At 34.1% G+C, this 21,579-nt stretch overlaps 1 protein-coding gene across 1 annotated transcript in view; it reads right to left on the bottom strand.

Annotated features, from left to right (window-relative positions):
* The window catches only part of STUB1 (STIP1 homology and U-box containing protein 1), a 74,928-nt gene that overhangs the window by 42,396 nt on the left and 10,953 nt on the right, over nucleotides 1-21,579 (bottom strand). The window contains exons 2-4 of the mRNA XM_081731347.1: nucleotides 19,747-19,945; nucleotides 13,215-13,342; nucleotides 4,613-4,723 (exon numbers count right to left, since the gene is read on the bottom strand). Of these exons, the coding sequence (XP_081587473.1) occupies nucleotides 4,613-4,723; nucleotides 13,215-13,342; nucleotides 19,747-19,945 (438 nt within the window). The remainder of the gene's footprint in view (nucleotides 1-4,612; nucleotides 4,724-13,214; nucleotides 13,343-19,746; nucleotides 19,946-21,579) is intronic.

Here is a 21,579-nt window from a genome sequence, read left to right as displayed (position 1 = left end):
AATTCGCTCAAAGAAAGTTTAAAATCTGATAAAAATAACTTTCAATGTGATCACCTTACTTGTACCAATAATACACTAACAAAAAAGTCAAAAACCCAGGTGGGTTTTAAAATGGGTTTTTTCAGGTGGGTCCAACCCGAAAAAACCCGGTGGGTTTTTTTCGGGCTGGGCCCACTTGGGCAAACCCTGCTTGCTACCGCTTACCGCCCTACGTTACTCAGTGAAAAAACATTCCAACAAGTGCTGCATGAGCAGAAAATTTTCCGAATCCATGATAAAGAATTATCTAACAACCAGGAAGGCTTGAATGTGGTCTCGGAATATTCGGAAACTGACATTATTATTATCTGTAGAAACACTGAATAAAACCACCACCACAACTACAACACCTCTTCACTTTCGATCCTACCTCTGCAACCTGACCAACCACACTGAACTAGCAAAAATAAATTAGTATGTACTCCCTTCCCCGCTTCTCGACCACCTTTATATACAAAAATATGGTGTTATAAATAAAGCCTAATGTTGATGATTGTATTTTTTTTCTTCTTTTCTGCTACGTACGCCACCTCGATCCACTGCAAACTAATTTGCTTTTGCTAGTTCTTTTCGATTATGGGACACAGCCAGCTTTTGTGTTTGGTCTAGACATTTAAGTATTGTTAATTTTCTATGATAAGAAATGAAAATGAATTAAAGCACGTAAACATCGCGCGCTTAATACACGATAATAAAGTGCATACATTCATTCTCAGGTTGCTATTTCTTCAATTTGGAATTTCTTGTAATAATGTATTTATTACTTTCTCTCGCCAGAAAGCGAGCTCATTCCTGAGAAAAATAAATCATGACCTGCAATTTATTTACAGGGGATGAAAGAAGTCAATCATTTTAAATTCAAAGTTTTGTTATCGCTAGTATTGGAGGTCACGCCTCTATGCCCTTGCGCTCACAGCTGAGAGGTATCGAAAAATGCAAAGTCCCAATCATCTCCTCCACTAGGACACATATCATGCTTTGTCAATTGTTATTTAAACTTGGGAAGATTTAAATAACAAATTGATAGGCAATGTGGTCGGTTACGTACGAGCTATCAAAGTATCAAAATTGGCTTAATTATTCTTTTTCTCTTTTCTACTATTTATACGTATTGCGAGGGACAGCTCACTACTTCGACGTTGGATGCGAAGCACATCAAGTAACCTACAACCTCGCGTTAATGAAGGAATAGAATTTACAAAACAAAATGATTACTCAAATAGTAATTACGTTTAACTACTCATATTTTCACTTTAAGATTGTTACTACATTTAGTATTACACTTTGATTATCACAATTTAATAACCTTCAAAATATGTAAGAACACTACGTAAGAAAAACAATAATGTTTACAACATTTACACAATATACGGCCGTTAAAATAAGAATATCAGATGTTATCTTTTGATATTTTCAACTAACTATTATTCTTTTCCTATTTTACATTAGCAATAGGTTGTGCACATTTATTTATATGTAAGTGGCTCGTTAAGAATGAGTTGTGCGTAAGCAATTGCGCGCTGTTATTTTATTATTATTATTATTATTATTATTATTATTATTATTATTATTATTATTATTTCTACAATGGCACTTTACTAGCTGGCGTGCTAATTGAACATATTGTATTATTCTTTCACTATGACTTTTCAAACAATATTCCTCTGGCGATCCTAACACTGAACTCTTCCTCTGATATCAGAAATGCAATTTTGTGGCTACTTACAATTCTCTTCCGTGTTGCAACCTATGGCACGGCTTATCCTTGACTTCCCTGCCGTGATGGGGGTTTCACTGTTCATCCACCGACTGATTTCCGCCTCTTCTGGTCACCGTGAGTCACGTGACTGATAATCACTCACCCAATATAACATTGTCCACTATTAGTTGATGACCAAAAATTGTCCAACCACCAATTAGTTTTGATGTCACTTAGGCAACTGGAGTGACTTACTGATTTTCGTTCTCATGAGAACTGAAGTAGAAGAAGTCTCTCAGCAACTTTTCGAACAAAGGGTTATTGTTCTACGCACACACATATATAAAGACAAAGTTAATTTTGCCGTCTTTAGGCCGAAACCGATGATAAGACTGGTTTCACTGTTGCCAACTAGTGTCCTTTTCACTAAAATTGGTTGGGAAAATTAATGAAGTAAACGTTTTAATTTTCTTGCTTCCATGAGCGTCCCGCTGTCGATAGCAGTTTCACAATTCCCGAAGGCGCGTTACGGTTAATGACGGACGAAAACATCTATACTTCACGTTACTGTATTACTTGAACATCTCTCAAACGAAATAGTTATTACTGAGTTAATAATATAAGAACGAAAGGAATGTGATAGAGGGGGAAAAACGGAAGAACAGGAATGTAACTATGAGTGGAAGCGGGGAGAGCAACGGGGGCCAGGCCCCCAAACAAATTTTATTAGTGGAAAATAGAGATAAGTTTCTAAGTTTAAAGTTGCCAATAAAAATAAATAAATAAATAAATAAAATTAAAAAGAAAAAAAGCAAGCACTCAACCACATCTGATATCGTCTTAAACTTTCATTTCAAATGTTTTTAAAATCTCATTCTTAGCAAAATGGAATTCCCGGACTATTAAAATTTCTTGATTTTTCCCGATGTTCTAAAATTTTCTTACCTCCACGGGTTTTACAGGTTTGTCGCCACATGGTTTACTAGAATGTGGTACGATAAAAAGGAATATATGATGGAACAGAAACAAGAAGACTGAGGAATGATTTATGCACGTTCTAAACAATGTAAAGGTGCAAGAAATGTAATGTGGTCTTGCACAAGAAATGCTTCGAAATATATCAAACAAAACAGATAATTCAATGCCACAAGGCATGAATGTATTCAAGCATAAACTCTACATTATATTCAGTCGTACGACTTATTTTTAGTCGTAACTATTATTAGCTCATTTCTTAAGAAATTCTTTGTTTCGGTTGTCCCATCATTAAAAGAACATATTTTGTGATTCAATTATTCATTAGTATTTTTCCAGTGATTCCTGAAAGAAGTACTAACGATGATCATGAATGTTTTTCTGTATGGTTGCGAAACATGGTCGCTTACCCTGAGGGAAGAACATAGACTGAAAGTATTTGAGAACAAGATCCTGAGAAGAATATTCGGACCCAAGAGGAACGGGAATGGCGGAAACTTCATAACTAGGGGCTACATAATGTATACGGTTTACCCAACATTGTTAGGGTTATCAAGTCTAGGAGACTTAGTTGGGCAGGTCATGTAGCTAGAATTGAAGAAAGTAGAAACGCTTTTAAAGTCTTGACTGGAAGATTAATCGGAAAACGACCATTAGGAAGACCTAGGCGCAGATGGGAGAACAATATTAAGATGGATCTCGCAGAGATAGGAATACAAAGTAGAAACTGGATTCAATTGGCTAAGTATAAGAAGTCAGTGGAGAACTTTTGTGAACGCGGCATTGAACCTCCAGGTTTCATACGCCATAGAGTTAGTTAGTTAGTTATTTTTCCAGTGATTCACTTCTGTAACTTTAAAACATATTTGTATCCTATTTGTATTTGCTTAGAGATTCGTTATTGCAACATTAAAAAGTTCTAAAACGTCTATGTTTTAGGAAAATTCATTCATAACTTTCTTTCTGGAACAGTGTACACTCAGTATGGAAAATTTCACCTAAATTCTCGAGAAAAAAATCATTTAAGCGTATGTGGGCTAAGCAGAATCAGACAGATGGTCGTTGCACAAGGAGTGTATGCTGCTTCAATGATGATCCCATTGGTCCAGTACTTGCAAATCATTGTTCCGAACGGCAACCAGCAATTACCCTGAAAAAATGTAATCGGAGGAATACTGGCACGTCACTGTGTTTAGTGATCAGAACCGGTTCTGTCTCGGCGCTCGTGATGGTCTTTGCAAGTGTTGCATCGACTAGATGAACAACACTGTTCCACAGTGAATGTAATGACACACAGAACCAAATGTCAGATATAATGGTGCGGGGAGTCATGGCCGACAAAAATCGTTCGCTTCTGCTATTTATCCAAGGAACACGTTACATCCAGAACATTAACCAAGCGTTCCGTTCTCGTCAACTACTATCGGCGAAATGCACCCTTTGAACTCGATGATGCCCGCGTAACCCAATTCACTCTCCCAGATCGCATCATCTTCCCCTGACCTGCATGATCATTACAGCTGTTCCCCTGTAACATGTACGAAATTCGATTGGACGGTACCTAGTCCAGTCAACAAAAATCGACGACGAACCTTGAACAACTATGCCACCAGGCGGAAGAAAACTGGAATGTTACTTCCCATGATGACATCTGACACCTTGTGACCGTCTCCATGAAAAGAACATAATAGAAATCGTACTGACGTATAAATAACGTACTGATATAGTCTTTTGACTCTTCTATAATTATGTCAGTTGATATAGACATCTGTGAATACAATCATGTATAGTCCACAGTAGCATGTGTGTATAAAACTTCATTCACGTAGAACCATGACTTCTGAATGATCATCTTTTGAACAGTATACAAAGCAAAGAAGAAAAGAAAATAATGCTTACACAATATTGTTCCAGTTCTATAACTTTTTCCTGATCTTCATCATTTCCACTTTCTTGAATTTTAGATATTTGTCGTTCCATGTCCTCACGTATCAAACGGTTAAGGTACGTCTGCAACAAAAGAACAAACACCAAATATATTTCACATTTAAAAGTACAACAAATTTAATTGATACGTATATCTATATCTATCTATCTATCTATCTATATATCTATATCTATATATATATATATATATATATATATATATATATATATATATATGGACAGAAATTAGATCAAAAGTACAACTACTGCTTTACTGCTTCGCAATGTAATGGAGATGGACTAATACAAATATCTAGCTGCTCACTAACGGGACGCGAACTATAACCTGTTTACTGGGTAGTTGATCCCCTACACTGCTTTTCTTGTGTTAGTCCATCACTGAGCTGTGCCTACGAATACTTAGTGTACATAAAATTATTTAAATAATTATTTACCTGGCCTAACCTTGGTATATGCCTGTCATTTAGTGCCGAAATTTTTAATGAGAACTCCTATCTTCCTCATCGGTGTATTATTACAGCATTTACAACTAACTAATCACACCACATAGCAGGGTTGGCAAAAACCATGGTTTTTATTAAAAAAACCAAAAAAAACGGTTTTTTTGGTTTAAACCAGGTTTTTTTGGTTTAAACCAGGTTTTTATGGTTTAAATGATTTGCTCTATATATTCATATCATATATGGACAGAAATAAGTTTGTTTCGCCTTGATGTTATTATGCAACAACCGGGTTATGCTGGAAGGGGTCACATAAGCTTAAAGCGGAATAATAACCGCTTCTCGAGTTACATCCGAGAGAAATCGTCCTCCATTTGAACTCGGAACCAGGACTAATTGGCCACAAATGCGATACGTCTGCCGACTCACTCACGAAGGAATCCTGATAAAAAAAAAAAAAAAAAAAAAAACGTTGTACGGCCATTCCATGCAAAAGTAAACCTTGTAGTGAAATTTTCATGTTGTTGGTATTTAACTGAAAATATGCCTTAAGTTAGCGAAGAATGTATATCATTGAGTGAAAAATAAATAAACTCAATTAAAATTTATTTTGTCCAATTTTGGCAGTTTGAATTTACTGAACTGCCTGTGCATTGCCGGGAAATATTTCAGGCGTCTGTTGGCAACACTTATTTATCCATGCTACTGACTTTGAGAAAGCAACACTTGGAGGGGAAAAGTCATTGTCTATTGTGTGTACGATGCAGTGTTCGGCAGTGAATTATCACTTCTGATACTCCTAGAAATAGCTCAGCACTTAAAAGTGTTTCGGATGTCCCGTCCGTAAGAGAAACGGTAAAGAAGTTCTTTCTATGTTCTGTAGAATAATAATAACGTTCTGAAAACACATATGTAAAGGAAGAAATGTAATTTCAATTTACTTTCAAAATATGATCAACCAGTGATTCATATTTAACAAATAAACGAATTAAGAAAATATGTCCCGTCCGTAAGAAGTACTCGACACAGTTAATATTTGTTGCCATCACTGAAAGGTGGGCTACAATCCTCAACAATGAAACTATACAAAAGGTTCAAGATTTCTACAGCTGTGACGACATAAGTAGGCAAGCTCCTGGAAAGCGCGATTTCAAGAGCGTTAAAACTGATAATGGAAAAATTAAAAAACAAAAGAGACACCTTTTAATGGCAGTAAAAGAAACATTTGCTTTGTTTCGTACAGAGTATCCTGAAATTAAAGTAAAGAAAAGTAATTTCTACGAATTAAGACCAACACACATTATGCTTAGTTCTAATATGCCACATAATGTTTGTGTTTGTAAGCTTCACGCGAACTTCAATTTCATTGTGAGTGAACTGGTCAAGGCAATACATGGTTTTCCTAAAACCGCCAAAGATCTTAAAGGCCTTTGCTGTGATGTGACCAACGAAAATTACATGAAACAGCTGGAAACTGTTTCTCCAACAGATCTTTCAGCTTTCATTGGTAGTGATTGTCATTTAAGTGAAGAAATTTTTTGGAAGCAGTGGGTTGATGTGAACGGACACCCAACTCGTTGTACTGTCCATGGGACTGTTCCAGATGCAGTAAATGTGATACGAAAAAGCTTGTTAAAATTTAAGACTCACTGCTTTGTTAAGATGACCCAAGAATCTTACATTCAAATGAAAAAAAGAGAACTTGAAGTGTGGTAAAGTTGTTCTGCAAGTAGATTTTGCAGAAAATTATTCCTGTGTGGCACAAGAAGAAATACAGAGCGCAAACTGGAACCAAACTCAAGTCACTATTTTTCCTGGTGTGGCCTGGATGAAGAATTCAAAGCAGTGCTATGCGATTATTAGTGACAATACGAGTCACGGCAAGTCCTGTGTGTGGGTATTCTTGAAAACTTTAATTACTGACTTAAAAGCAAAACACAAAATTGAGCATATGAATGTTTCTCAGATGGCTGTGCTAAGGAGTTCAAAAATAAATTTACCCTGGCAAACATGTGTATGATAAAAAATGACTTTGGGGTGACTGGTGAGTGGAACTTTTTTGCAACTTCTCACGGGAAAGGAGCCGTGGACGGTGTAGGAGGCACACTCAAGAGGATGGTCTGGGAAAGGGTTAAGTCTCGACAGATGGAGGTTTCTACAGCAAGGGAACTTTTCAAATGCTGCACTGAGCTTTGTAAGCCCGACAGAATTCAGTTAGCCTTCGTTGGTGAAGAAATTGTGAGTGAACACAGGGATATTCTCGAGAAAAGGTGGACCGTCGTTTGTTCTATGATGCAAGTTCAGTCTCGACATTATTTTCGCCCTGTTGATGAGCGTCAGATTGAAACCGGAAGAACTATTCAATCTGAGACAAGTTGTTACGAAGTGTGGAAGCATGCTGAGCTAGAATCTTCAGATTTAGATCCAAGTAAAGAGATTGAAGACCATCCGAAAGGAGCGCGAGTGAAATTCAGTGATATTTACTCGGATTCTGGATAATAATGTGATAACCCCCAATAAGTTAAGCAGAGTGACATTAAAAGTAGCCAAATTGGTTAAAGTGTTCAAAGAAATTAAACACACACACAAACAATTGTTGTCACTTAAGTTGGTGTTGAGAAGAACGATGTTATTGATTTTTTGTACGTGCTAAATATTTTAAAATGTGAATTCAACGGTTTACATCCAAGTAAAAAAAAAAATCTAAGAAGTTACAAGTCTCATCCAATCTCCTTATCTTAATATCGTAGGCCAGACGAAATATTTTTAGTTTTCTAGTAATATTGCAAATTTAAAAGAGTAATTTGCTATGTACTTATTACATGTAGTTGTGTTAATTTTTAAGAGTTCAAGTGCATAATTCCTTTCTGTTTCTCGAATCTGTAAACATTACGTCTAGTTTTAGTTCTTTAGTGAGTAATAACTCAGTTCAGACAGTAAAGTGTGTTCCAAGAAGCCCTTTTTATCAATTATTTTTTTGTCCCGTCCGTAAGATAATTCTTGGTCCCGTCCGTAAGATTACTGACTCTTTTATAATTGAGTGAAATATAAATTTTCTCAGATGAAATGTGAGGCAACATGTAGGTAAATAGTTTAAACCTCACAGAAAAAAAAAATAAGCTTGCTAAGATTTTGCAATTCGCAGAAAATGACGCTCAAGTTGACGTCTACAACAACATGTGTCCAAAAAATGTCCCGTCCGTAAGTTTACTTACTGATCATCATAAAGACGGTAAAATCGATTTCTGTTATTAAAAAATAAGGTTAGATAAAAAGGGCCAAGCTACCAATCTTAAGATATATAAACAATCCTGTATATTTTTTTAGAATTTTGTTTTTTTGTTACAATCGTGAGCTAAAATGTCCCGTCCGTAAGAATGGAATGGCCGTGTACTGATCTTTACATGCTTCTTAATATAACTGTCAAGAGTCATTTCAGAAGGACAAAAAGATAAACAGTTGCACAAGTGAAACCATTACACAGAATTAATTACATATGAACAATTTCAAAGTACGACGGAGTACAGAAGAACTAATCTAGTTCAAGTTAGTTAACAACGACTTTTATTGGTTCAAATTAAAGAAATACACCGACTTAATCTGCATATCAATAAGAAAAGGGAATAAAGATACGAATTATTTGAGTCCACTTTGGCTCAGACTCATTTATACATAAATAGATACCAAAGATACTTATTTCACTAAATGCCTCGTGTGGGGTCTGTATGACCCCCCCCCCCCCACACACACACACAAAAAGTACGGCATTTTCGATGTATTTTATCAATAGTAAACATTGAAACGAAACAATATTTAGAATTTTTCTTCGATTGCAATTACATAACAATAATAACAACTACAAAAAAATCACAAAATAAACATTTATAAACTTGTAAAAAAAAGTTGCTTTTGTAGTATAATCTTTTTGAGTACTGAATGGGCAATTTAGGTCTGAATATAATACGAATAATATACGGGAGTGAAACGTGATAACCCACAAATGTGTGTTCATCAAGATTTTACAAACACTTACATTTTTACGAACATTTTTTTGTTTTTTGGTTTAAACCAGTTGGTTTTTTTGAAAAAACCAGCTGGTTTAAACCTTGGTTTAAACCATGGTTTAAATCACCTTGATTTAAACCAGCCAACCCTGCCACATAGTATTAATTGTTGCGATATAGAAGTATCTCTACAAACATGTTTCTTTATAGCAATAACAATATATTCAAATATCTCAATATTAACAGTAACTAAAGTTGCACTCTTAAAAATTTGAACCTTCACAGAAATACTGTGTAAGTTTTATTGAGATTAACCTTCTCAAATATTTTCTGAATGGTACAGGTGTATTACACGGTTACACCTTGAGCCTATGAACTGTGCTTAATATATTTCCTATCAAAGTATCTGTATATATATATATATATATATTATTAGAAGAAACGTTCTTGTTGTGATGCTTCTATACCACAATGATGGATACCATGGAAGCGATGAATTTGCTGTAGATCAGGCCATGTGCAAGTTGGAACAGGGAATGGGCCAACCACAGAGGACTTACTGGCGTCGAGGGTCGTACGAGACAATGTACAACGTTTTTCACAAGAACTGAATAGCCATATTCAATTTATGAAATCGTTCATCGTACACTAATATCCAGGAATAAAAAACTGTTATAACAGTAAGCAAAATATTTACTTACTAAAGAAAAGCAGAAAAATCTATTTATTTACCATTTTAGTGGAACACTTGACTAGTTTGCTAATGTTCGGTGGTCACTGGACAGGGTGTCTACTAAAATTCCAAAATGAAATTTCGTGACCTTTTCCTTCCCAAACCATAAAATTTAGTAACATTCTCAAGAGCGAATTTGAGTGCGAATTGGGCCGAATTTTCATGCATTTGATAGAAGCGTGGTTTGTTTGCGATTTGGTAGCATCTAAAGCCGACCAGAGACATTTTTGATGGTGAAATTTTGACGTTTTATAGAACAAAATTTTCCTATCTACACTTATATTTGCACAGATTAATTAAAAAAAAAATCGTGACCCAAAAGCTAAATTTCTTGACTTTCATGACCGTTTTCTGATTTCGTGACTTTTTCATGACTTTCGTGACCGATAGACACCCTGCTGGATGTTCCAATACGGAAGATATTTTCAAGGCGGACATCAGTTATCCAAGAAAAGCTTTCAGCTCAGTCTAAGAAATTACGTAAGAAATTCGTTTTCAGTAATGAGTCATGCGAGCCGGATTAAAAGGTTCAGTGGGCCGGGAAAGGCTCGAGGGTCGGCTGTTGCACATAGTTGCTGTAGATGCTTTAAGGAAATGCCACTGAGGAAGATGTGAGTTTCCACTGAAAATTTGGGCAATTACTAAATGACAGAGGTATACCAAAATTAGTCCAAGTGATTATAATTATTTGTAATCATGTGCCAGTTTAGTTCCTTAAATTGACTAAAATAATCGTCATGTATAATATTTACTCACACACTGTTACTACATTCGTTAGGAAAAGCACTTCTATATGGCCTAGTTAGAAACGACCAACGGAAGGACGAATGCATAGGAAAGTTACTTTTCTGGACAAGCGCTGATAAAAAAGACTGTTGATACATCTCTCTTCATACATATTATATTAAGTTTTCTTTCAGTAATAGGAAAATATCTGAACATTTGTTATTTCAGCCTTGTGGATTGGATGCAAAGCAGTTCATCTGAAAATGGTCGGCCTTGATCACAAGATAAAGAGTTTCTCTACAGATTTAGGAGAGAGAAGTGAGTAGTAAAAAATTTAAAACTGACGATGGAGTTTGTTATGAACATTAATTTTCCAACGAATTCATTTCCCCTTTATTTGTTAATTAAATCCATATGTGTATATTTATTTCACATGTTTAATTCTCCTTATAATTTGTAATAAGTAGGAAAATAATTACTCTCATTTCGTTTCGTCATTTAATAACATTTTATTGCATTCACGCACACACACACACACACAAAGGGAAAGTCAACCGAATTTCTAGAATGTGTGAGTTCAATAAAATTCAAGGTGTGAAAAATGCGGAAGTAATGTAGAGCCAGAAATACACTCGCTCTCAGCTCCCCAGATCTTTGGCTTTCATGCTGGTGCACTCACAACCACGCTACCCAGTTCACTTCTTTCATATACACTATAGTCAAAGCAGAATTAGGTAATCTATTATCTCCGATATTTCGAATCGGACACTCGTCCATTAGTCCTCAGGGATACACAGTAGATTAAGTAATTTTCTGCAACACGACCTTCACATTGTCTTCTTGTGTCTCCACAATGGTAATTAAAAAAATATTACATTTTATCAATACTCATGGTTGCCTAAGCTTCCCAATATTAATAGCTTGATCTTATTATTTTTTCACATATAATTTTGTACAAGTAGCTCTAATATTAGTGACTAATTACATTTCTAACCACCTGTTTTATATAATTTGTATTTTAGATATCCTTTCTGAATTAGCACGTCGCCATAACCATTCAACGAAATGGACGAATTTAGATCGCTCAGTACACTATGTAGCCAGGTCAAACTCCTTTTCCAATTTTGTAGCATGTAAATTTCAAATTTTTATTCACGTAAACCATAGCTTTTTAAAGTTTTTAATCAAACAAATATGTACTAAAGGATTAATGCTAATTTTTGGTATTGTTTTGTTAATACACACGATATCCCATCCGAATCCCTATCAAGATTTCCTTTGTCAGTATTTAGCATTGAATTCACTGTTTTAATGAAACATGCTTCAAAAAACGTTTCTTTCAGTATTTGAGGTAGCACAATATAAAAGTTTCAAATGAACGTAAGTATCGATAAATCGGTAAAGATTTGGTAATATACTTTGATTACCACTGTGGAGACACAAGAAGAAAATTTGAAGATCGTTATGGAAATGGACTTATGCCACTGTATGTCCCTGAGGATGAATGGTCGAGTATTCCGTTTGGTCTATCGAGGGAAAATTTCAGGAACATTACCAGATGAGTAATTCGATAATTTTGCAGTGTGTTCCATACGTTCAGAAACATTCAATCAGACAAGCAGTGATTTCTTGTAGTTTTGGTCTTATATTTTTCCTGAATTCTTGAAGGGATTTCTAGTTAGTCAGTGGTAATTGATTTTCTCCTTCCTAATCTCGAGTCTGATCCATATTTTCATGGCTAATAGAACGTGAACACTACCACGTTCTGCTTCAGGAAAGGTCTTACAATCTAGGATAGTTATCTAATGTTGCTTTATCAACATAAAATCAATTTGGTTTCTAACTCTATCTCCGGGCGAAATCCAATTATATCGCCTTCTTGGATGAAGTTGAAAAAAAAAAAGTGTTACAGATCGTCATATTATTTTCCACACAGAATTCCAACAATCGTTCTCCTCTACTATTCCGCACATCCAGGCCATATGGTGCAATCAGAAATCTTAAATATATATCGTCTATTCTCTCTCCAACCTTGGCATTAAAATTTCCTTGAATTATTAGCACTTTCTTGACTGGAATTTTATTGATGGTATGCTCGGCCGTTGTATAGAGATTAAAAAAAAAAAAAAAAGCTCTAGATATTTTTGATATTTCCTCTTAGTTTTAGAGTCAAAATATTTAAACTGCATTCTTATATACAATGTAGAATATTCTGTACATTTAATAATTTTAAACATTTACAAAACACTCTCTATATAGTTCAAATTTTAAAATTAATTTATCCAGAAAATTGTCTATGTATTATTTTATTTTTACATCGCTGTTGCCGATTTTCTTCAAAATTCAACCTTTTACGAGAAGAAAAATATGAAATGTAACGAAAGACAGAAAAAGGGAAGAAAGTGTCTCTATGCATTCTATTCTAGTTGCTAAAGATAAAACTAAGATTAGAATATAAATATGTTACCGCTGGAATATTCCACTTCATTGAATGTATTTTTCTCTCTTTCTTTCTTTTTTCAAAATGAAGAATACTCAAGCGTTACTAATCGCATTAAAATTAATAGTTCACTCATTAGCTCCTGTACTCTATCAACAGAGATTTATCTAAGTACTCCTTTCCATACAACTGAATACAACAGAAATTCTACCTGAAGTTCTATTTCTTGAGCTATTCGCTTCTCTTCTTGAACATTCCACCTCTTCTTCCGAGCTGCACGTAACTGACTCGCTATATCATCTCCGAAGTTCAATTTCTGTTCCTTTGCTAAGTCGTTTGCTAAAGAAAGAAAAATAAGTACAATCAATCAACTGGTAAACTTAAATCCGAAACATGAGCATATAACTAACTTACAACAGCAAAGACATTTACGATTTTTTTTAAAAAAGTAATAATCCTGAAACAGCACAGATAAAATATTTTAACTTGCGTACAACAATGATCCAAACATGAGCGCGAAGTGAGGAGGAATGAGGATGATAAAACAGAAATAAATATCTTTCACTGTATTTGCCATGAGCTACTTAATCACCTTTGTGCCGAGAATGACGAGTGCAGACATTTATGTATACACTGCTTTCTATTTTTCTCGTTTGTTCAAAGAATGCACAATGTATTTTAGCAGCAGTTTCACAAAGTGGAACACTTTAAAAGAAACAATAAATCTCTCATATGAAAAATCCTCTGGAATTCTCGTTTGGAGGTTCAATGTTATCTTGCCTCAAATTCAAGAATAGGTGGGAAATTTATTTATAATATAAGAATTACCAGTTTCTGATTTTTAAATACTAGTTTCTGTCTTTACACCATTAGTCACGGCTTCATTTCGTCTGAAAATATGTTCTAAGAACGAACAAAACGAATTATGCTAATTATGGAAATAGACCTTGAAATTATGGCGCGCTTAGAGATTTAGAATTTACTTTGCACTATCTAATGTCTGAACCGAAATTAGCAGCCTAGAAAATGAACACAATGCGTAAGTTCTTACAACGGAAAGTAAAAAAGCATTAAGAAAATATGTTTTATGACGAATAAGGTCGAAGAAAAAGAAGGAAGAACTGCTGTTTTACGAGAAAATATCTACTACGATTATGGGCTATATTATAAATTACTTCATACACGAATTAGAACAAGTAAGAACATTTGTAACTTATTGTCTCCAATATTATGCTATATGTAATTCCTAAGAAGCGAACTATTTCGAAAATAAAAGATTTATAAAAAAATATTCTGTGGGTATCTCGTTTCAGGGTATCTCTTTGCTGGGTGAACTAACTTTTATGAAAAACATTTATATATCAATGATCAAAAAATAAATACATGAAAATAAAAAATAAAACCCATTTCAAGAAGTTTTCATTATTTTCGCCAACTTTTCTACGTCTCTTTTTCATATATAACCATAACAAGACAATCAACAATCTTTTATCATATAAAAATTAAAAGGATCTTATTTGTAATCACACCACGGAAAAATGACTAAACCGTTCGAAATGAATCTTTGGATATAGTTAACAGCTATCTCCAACTGGGTTTTTATCATGTTACCTTATTTAAAATGCGTATCCTAAGGTGGGGTGGCGATCAGTTTCTCACGATCCTTTCAAATTAGGAAGATAAAACTTGGAAAAATACGTGAACACGTATTTCAGCGGTTTTGAGAATTCCCGTTTCAATGAGAATAGGGAGAAGGGGGCATATTCCATAACCTTAGGGAGATGGGGACATTTTCCGTAACTTTCTTTTTCACATTAAAAGCGATGTTTCTTGTTTGTGATGACATCATGGGAAAATGGTTGAAAAGTTTGAAATGAATTGTGGAAGATAGATAGCACTTATTTTGAGCTAAATACTTATGCTACTTTGATTAGAGGACGTATCCTAAAGGGTAGAGAATTCAATATTTATGTAAAAAAGTACAATATGTCACGAGTACGTCAAGTTAGCAGGGTGAAAGCCGGTATATAAACTCCTCATTAAAAATTAGTATCCCAGAGTTTCTGAGAATTCCAGTTTAAGGCGAGGGATGGGAGGGGACATTTTCTACATATGTTTTCTTCACATGAAAGCGATGTGGCCTGTTGTTTGTGATCGCATCACGGGGAAATGGTTGAGCTGTTCGAAATGAATTCTGGAACATAATTAGTACTTACCTTGAGCTAAGTTCTTATTATGTTATTTTGATTACAGGGCGTATCCTAAAGGAGGTCGAGTTCAAAATTTAAATAGAATTACTTACGGGGTTTTTACTGTCACACTTTCATTGATATGCATATCTTAAGGGGAAGATGAGGCTCAAATATTTCCCATAAGCCTATTCTTCCCGTGCGAGTAGCGGACATTTCAGCTAGTTAGGAAATACACTTAAAAGCTTGGCAAAGTGCCTTATGTAGTCGAAAACGAATCAGACCTATCGAGCATTCAGCAATACAACATGAGCTTCTTTTTGACTTTAACATTGGTTCTATGATAATGATTTTGCATTAAAGAAAGCACGTCAAGTTATATTCTGTAAAGTATGAAAAAAATGTGTTTTTATGTGGGTCGTTAATACTGAAGACGCATTTACAAAACATAAACGTGAAGTCACACTGATGTCTGTGTTTTGGGGTTAGCGTTTAACTCTTGATTCAATTCCGCTTTTAAAAAATGACCTTCAGACCGAAAGTTACCTTACAAAGAACATGCCCCATAAATTCTGCTTCTGTATGACCATAATTAAATGCTTGGTGGATGAGGCTTATATCATTATTTTTGTTAATCCTACCCTGTTCATGATATACAACTACTATGGCATATTTCAAATGGAAAATTACTCGACTAGGTTCTGAAATATGCTTTTAACCATCTACTCCATTCTTTTACGTTTTTTTATATATACTTTTTTGAATATCTAAAGAAGTAAGAAGTGGTGTAAAGAACACGGGATTAAACAAAGGAATTATTACTTGTTTATATATATTGTGTATATACATTTGGTACATATAAAATACAACACAAAGCGAGATTGTTCATATATGTGGTATGTAAATTCTCTTATTGAGTATAGTGACAGGTGAATACAGTGAATGAATATAGTTCGAAAAATCTGTCGGTGTTACGGTAGACGATTTCACAATTTTATTAAGGCTAAAACGCTCAATGAAATGAATATTTTTGAAGCAGTTTCATTAGGACGGAAAATCCAAATTAAATACTGAGGAAAGAAATGGGATACCATAATCTCAAATTACATCAACAAAAAATTAAATAGCTGAATTTTGGTTTCACATTAATTTATTGTTTGAATCAATGATTTATTAAATTATACCAGATCTTCTGTGCATAAATTTCGATGCGTATAGATACAGGATATGGCAATATTGTACTAGCTTGGATTCCATAGTGCATGAAATGTGAGACCGAAAAATTTGTAAAGAATTGGACAAAAATTCTTCCATTTATTTGAAGAAGAAAAAATTGTAATAGGTATAATCTTATAGTATTAAGTGCACTTACACTAAACTTAATTCATAAAAAAGAAGGAATGTAAACACAGGATAGCTTCCTCTCCCCCTCACCCTAAATAAAGTGAGCTATCTAACGAAGTTACTAGGTTAGTAATAATATAAGCTTTTCAAATAAGATACCCAGTGAACACAAAGTTTTAAGCATGTGAAGATCTTCTTTGCTTAATATGTTATAAGTAGGTTAGGATTTCAATGATGTTGCATCTTTTTCCGCGATGAATAGAAACATTGGTCATTATGGTATAATTTTCTTTCATTAAAAATTGAGTGTCTTAGAACACATTTCTTGTTACATTTTTTTTTTTTTCAATTTCTGATATACATACACAGAAAGTGCATTTTTCTACATTCGTGACGTATTTACGTACACTTTTGGTATGCGTTTACTATTTTAACTGCATATCTTCTACATGTTCACGAAAAAAGAAATTATAAATGAAAAAGAATACCATATTTTATAAGTTAAAGAAAGCGTCTATTTTTTTTCCCCTCTTCAAATTCTGCATTTTTGAAAACTGAAGTTGTTGTGTGTTTCCCATCTCCCCCTTCCTCACTGCCTTCAACTCTATAGATATTTTCAGATAATCTGTGAGACAGGTGAACGGCTTAGGTAGACAGTATTGTAGAACATAGCGTGTAGCTTTGTTATTGGAAAATGTCTCCAGTTAAAAAAGTACATCTTCGAAAATAAATAGTTTTGTTTCTGAACATGTACTGGAAAAGTTTCACGACAGATAGCTCTACTCTTTACTGAACTGCGGGGGCGCGGTGGCTCAGTGGTAGAGCGTTCACCTCCGGTGCTTGGGGTCCCTGGTTCGATCCCAGCTCGCGCCATGTAGACTTTGTGGTGGACAAACACCGTGCTCGTGGGTTTTCTCGGGGTTCTCCCGTTTCCTCCCACTTTCTTCATTCCACCATCTCACTCATTTCTCATTATCACAGTCTCCTTTAGCCTAACAGGCATAACCGCGGGACGTAAAACTTCAAAGATTTCATTTCATTTTTTCTTTATGAATTGCAACTGACAGAAAATTTATTACGCAACAATAAGTGTAGGGAAAGAAACATAAACGCGAACTTTTAAGCTACGAGTGAACGAAGAAAAACAATGCAACAGCTCCTTGAACAATATAGTGAATCAAATCATTCTATATTTTTCAAAGATTTGTCATGCATTTATCTGTGATGACAAAAAGTGGACAATGTGAAATTTCGTACATTTTTAGAAAAATGCACAACCCTGTATACTAGTGAAACCTCCCTTAATAGACACTTTTCAATAGCAAACATCCTCATCGTAAGGAAAGACTTTCTCTACTGGCAAAAATAAATTGTAAATTGTATATATTATTACAGGAGAGAATTGTCTTTTTACGGTGGGACGTAAAATGAAAGATTTCAATTTCGTCTTTTTACGGACACCTCTCATTTACGCACAATCACGTCCTGTCCGAGTCGACTATTTCTTCTTCTCCTTTCTATATATATTTGGGATATGTTGGTCTTTCACCTCTACAAGCAGACTAAGATATGCTGTTAAATGAGCATATTTCGTACATAAGCCTACAAAAACAGTTTGTTTCACGGATTAAAACATTTTTCTTTTGCTTTGCTTATGCATGAAAAATGTTAAAGTACGCTTTTGGTTTTGTTTATACATAAAAAATTCTTAATAAACGGTTTTTTGGTATTGACTAATTTTGTATTGATTATTTTGTAACAACATTTTAAATTCCCAAGTCAAATGTCACTTAGCATCTTTGTGTCGAGCCAAAAGTGAAAATTTGTGTATTTACCTTTAATATCTTTGGATACAATTTACTATTGATGTAGATGCTTTGCAAATAAGTGAAACTGAAGAGATATCATAAATTATTCCTTCTGTCTAACACTGGTGTCCGAGAACCCCTGTTTAGCATCTTTAGTTTTTGATTAATGTGATTACGAATTTAATTCCTTACAGAGCAGATTTTAATTCTATGGGAATAAGTCTACAGTATGGATGTTAACACTCTAAAATTCTTTTCTCTTCTTTTAAATATTTGAACACCATAGCAGAATTGTAAACTGCCGGGACAACCTGCATCTTTTCAAGACTCGAAAAAAACGCAGTATTTTTTTATTTATTTTACTATCTATCTATTAAAATGCTACAATAGCAATTAAAAGCGCCTGAGCTCCAACCTATAACTTTAGCTTTCAAATATTTCATTTACGGTTATGTGTGATTTCACGTTTAACAGAGACAAACATTTTAAGTATTTGTACTTTAAATAATCTAAATTAGTTAACTATATCTTTTTCATAAAGTTTATGATATAAAATTATTGTTTAAAGCCTTTGTATTTTAATAAGCCTTCTCTAAAATCAATGCATGTGAGTTGTGCTTCCATCTTCCGAGTTCTTTTAAACTATGTTTATATATTTGTGGCCAATCCTTTCGACAATGAGATTTTGGAAACTACAGGCTCTAGAAAGATGACGGTTTCACTGATCGATTGGAAATTTTGCGTAGATTGTCCAGTTCTAATTGAATATTAAAAAAAACATGGCCATTATTTCTTTATTACATTTTTTAGGGTACGCTGGATGCGTTGAAATTAAAAAAAAAAAAAACCTAAAGCATCATATCCTATGCGTTATACATTCCAACACCACAATGTTGTATATGTTCCATGGCCAAATAATAGTGAAAAAGGAAGGATAACCATTTCTCGAGTCTTAAGATAAATCTTTATTTTTTGAGTGTTTTGCCCAATGAACACCATATATAACTGATATTATAATTAATTGTATATGTAATGTATTTGCTTATTACATACTGCATGCAAGAAGAAAGAAAACACTGGTCATACATGAATTAGAAACTCCAACCGGAAGTAGGTTCAAATCTTGCAAACGGTGCGAGATATTGAGAAAAAATAATCGAAAAAATCTCCCCTTTATGATACCCCTTGCCGATTTTTTAAAAATCAAGACGTCTTTCACTTGTGTCTGTAAAGGGACATGTACATATGTTGTGAGGAATGAGAAGGAGATTTATGCTCATATGCGAATGATGCGCTGTGTAGAGAGCGCAGGTTCAGCTAGTTATTATTATCTGGAAGCATATACCTAATTGTGGAGGTCTATTTTATACGGAATTCAGAAATGTAAACAGTCATTTCTTACCTCTTTGTAGATGCTTAATAGCTTCATCATACACTTCCATTTCTAAGAGAGCCTGGCCTAAGAAAAAGTGACCTTTCACCAACGTCGAGTCCATATCCAAAGCGCGTCGGCAGTCCTGACATGCTGCATCCCATCGCTTCATCTTAAGGTAACACAAGGCTCGATTTGTAAAATATGTCGGCATATTTGGATTCTTAATCTGAAAACAAATAAGAATATTATGTATAAATATTTGCTAAATACCTCATCAGATAGGGATTTGAAGAAATAGACTGATTAACTTGAGTTTAATATTAGAGTTCACGAGAGAATAGCTGTTGTCAATGTTTTAGAAAAAGTTCAAACATGCCATTCAAAGCTTTACCGACATTTTAAATACTTTTCGATAGATTTCCAGCCCCTTTAAGTAGTAACAAAGCGTATTATGACGAAACATAAATAAGAGAGAGAATGCCTAAACAACGTCAGAGTAAAGGAATTCAAATCTACCAAAACGTTATATACATCATAAATTACGAGTTACGGCATAATAAAAAGCAGGAGGAATACACTGATCCAGTCCTCGTGGTGTTTTTAACCTGTTTCTAATGAATTTTAATTTCTTGAACCAGCTAGTGTTAATTTATCCTTTCTTTTTATCTTCTTTTACATATTTTTCTTAGTATTGATTGAAGGGGCTCTAAGTGCCATAAAATACAGTGCAAATGACACTGAGGCATTGATGGTAAATGTGAACACTTATTCTCAAGAATCGGTTCTGAATTATTAATAACTTCTATAATTTGAACCATTTCATAAACGATTATCATCTCAATTTCTTTAATCAAATATTTAGTTATTTATGCATAAATAAATTTTATTCATATTGAAGAAATTCACAAGATAATGTCTGTGATTTTACATGATAATGCAGAGCACTTTTTTTCTGTACAACTTAAAAGCAAGTTACGGTGTTTTCCCTTGGGTGCTGTGATATCTTGACTCCTACCCTGACAAAGATGACAAGATATATTCGCAAAACAAACTTGGTTATCACTATGCTTAAGCTACTAAAAGAAGCACGTTGAAGAAAGACTAGATCAATTAAAAACTAACTTGTTCAAAGATTCAATAGACTATCATATTTTGTTTACTAGCGAAAGTTGTACTAAGCAAAATTACTCAGATTACACTTCTACCGTGAACGTTTCGGCAAAAAGTTATCATCATCCTTAGTTTGGATTCCTTCAGAAAACTAACGTTGCTAGACGAATTATACCACAGTTGATATCCCTTCTTGTGTAAATCGCTTATGCACTTTGAATAATGATATTCGCAAAATTCTCCTTCTAATATTTCCTATTCCAGTGCAGTAACCTCTACCTTGTAAAGTTATCAATTAATAACTAACATCGATTTGAAGTCTATTGATATTTATTGGAAGGTCTGCCAATATTTATCATTATAATGGTATTTTGATTGCGGTACACTACCGGTGCTACTTCGAATTTCCTGAACTTATTCTAACAAATTATGCTATTCAGCTTCAAATCTTTTACCTGTATGTAGTTACATTTTGTTAAAACATGTAAGTTTATCCAAATATATCTTTTAGAAATTATGATCTATTCAGAATTATACATCCGAAAACGGTTTTGAACCGAATGCTATTCACACATTACCACCGAAGTTATTCAGTATTTACTGTGTTCAAATGAATTACTTTACTGCACCGTTCATCTTAACTACGAATCTCACACTATTGATTTCAAAATGATTTATTTTTATCTTATTCCTGTTTTTCAATATTACAGACATACACAAAGGACTCGAAAAATTTTCTTCTGTCCTATG

Source organism: Thermobia domestica, chromosome 11 (genome assembly GCF_964235325.1).
Source record: "Thermobia domestica chromosome 11, izTheDome1.hap1.1, whole genome shotgun sequence".
Classification (NCBI taxonomy): Eukaryota; Metazoa; Arthropoda; class Insecta; order Zygentoma; family Lepismatidae; genus Thermobia; species Thermobia domestica.
The sequence above is the reverse complement of the archived record's forward strand: the minus strand, read 5'-3'. Positions and strand labels throughout refer to the sequence as shown.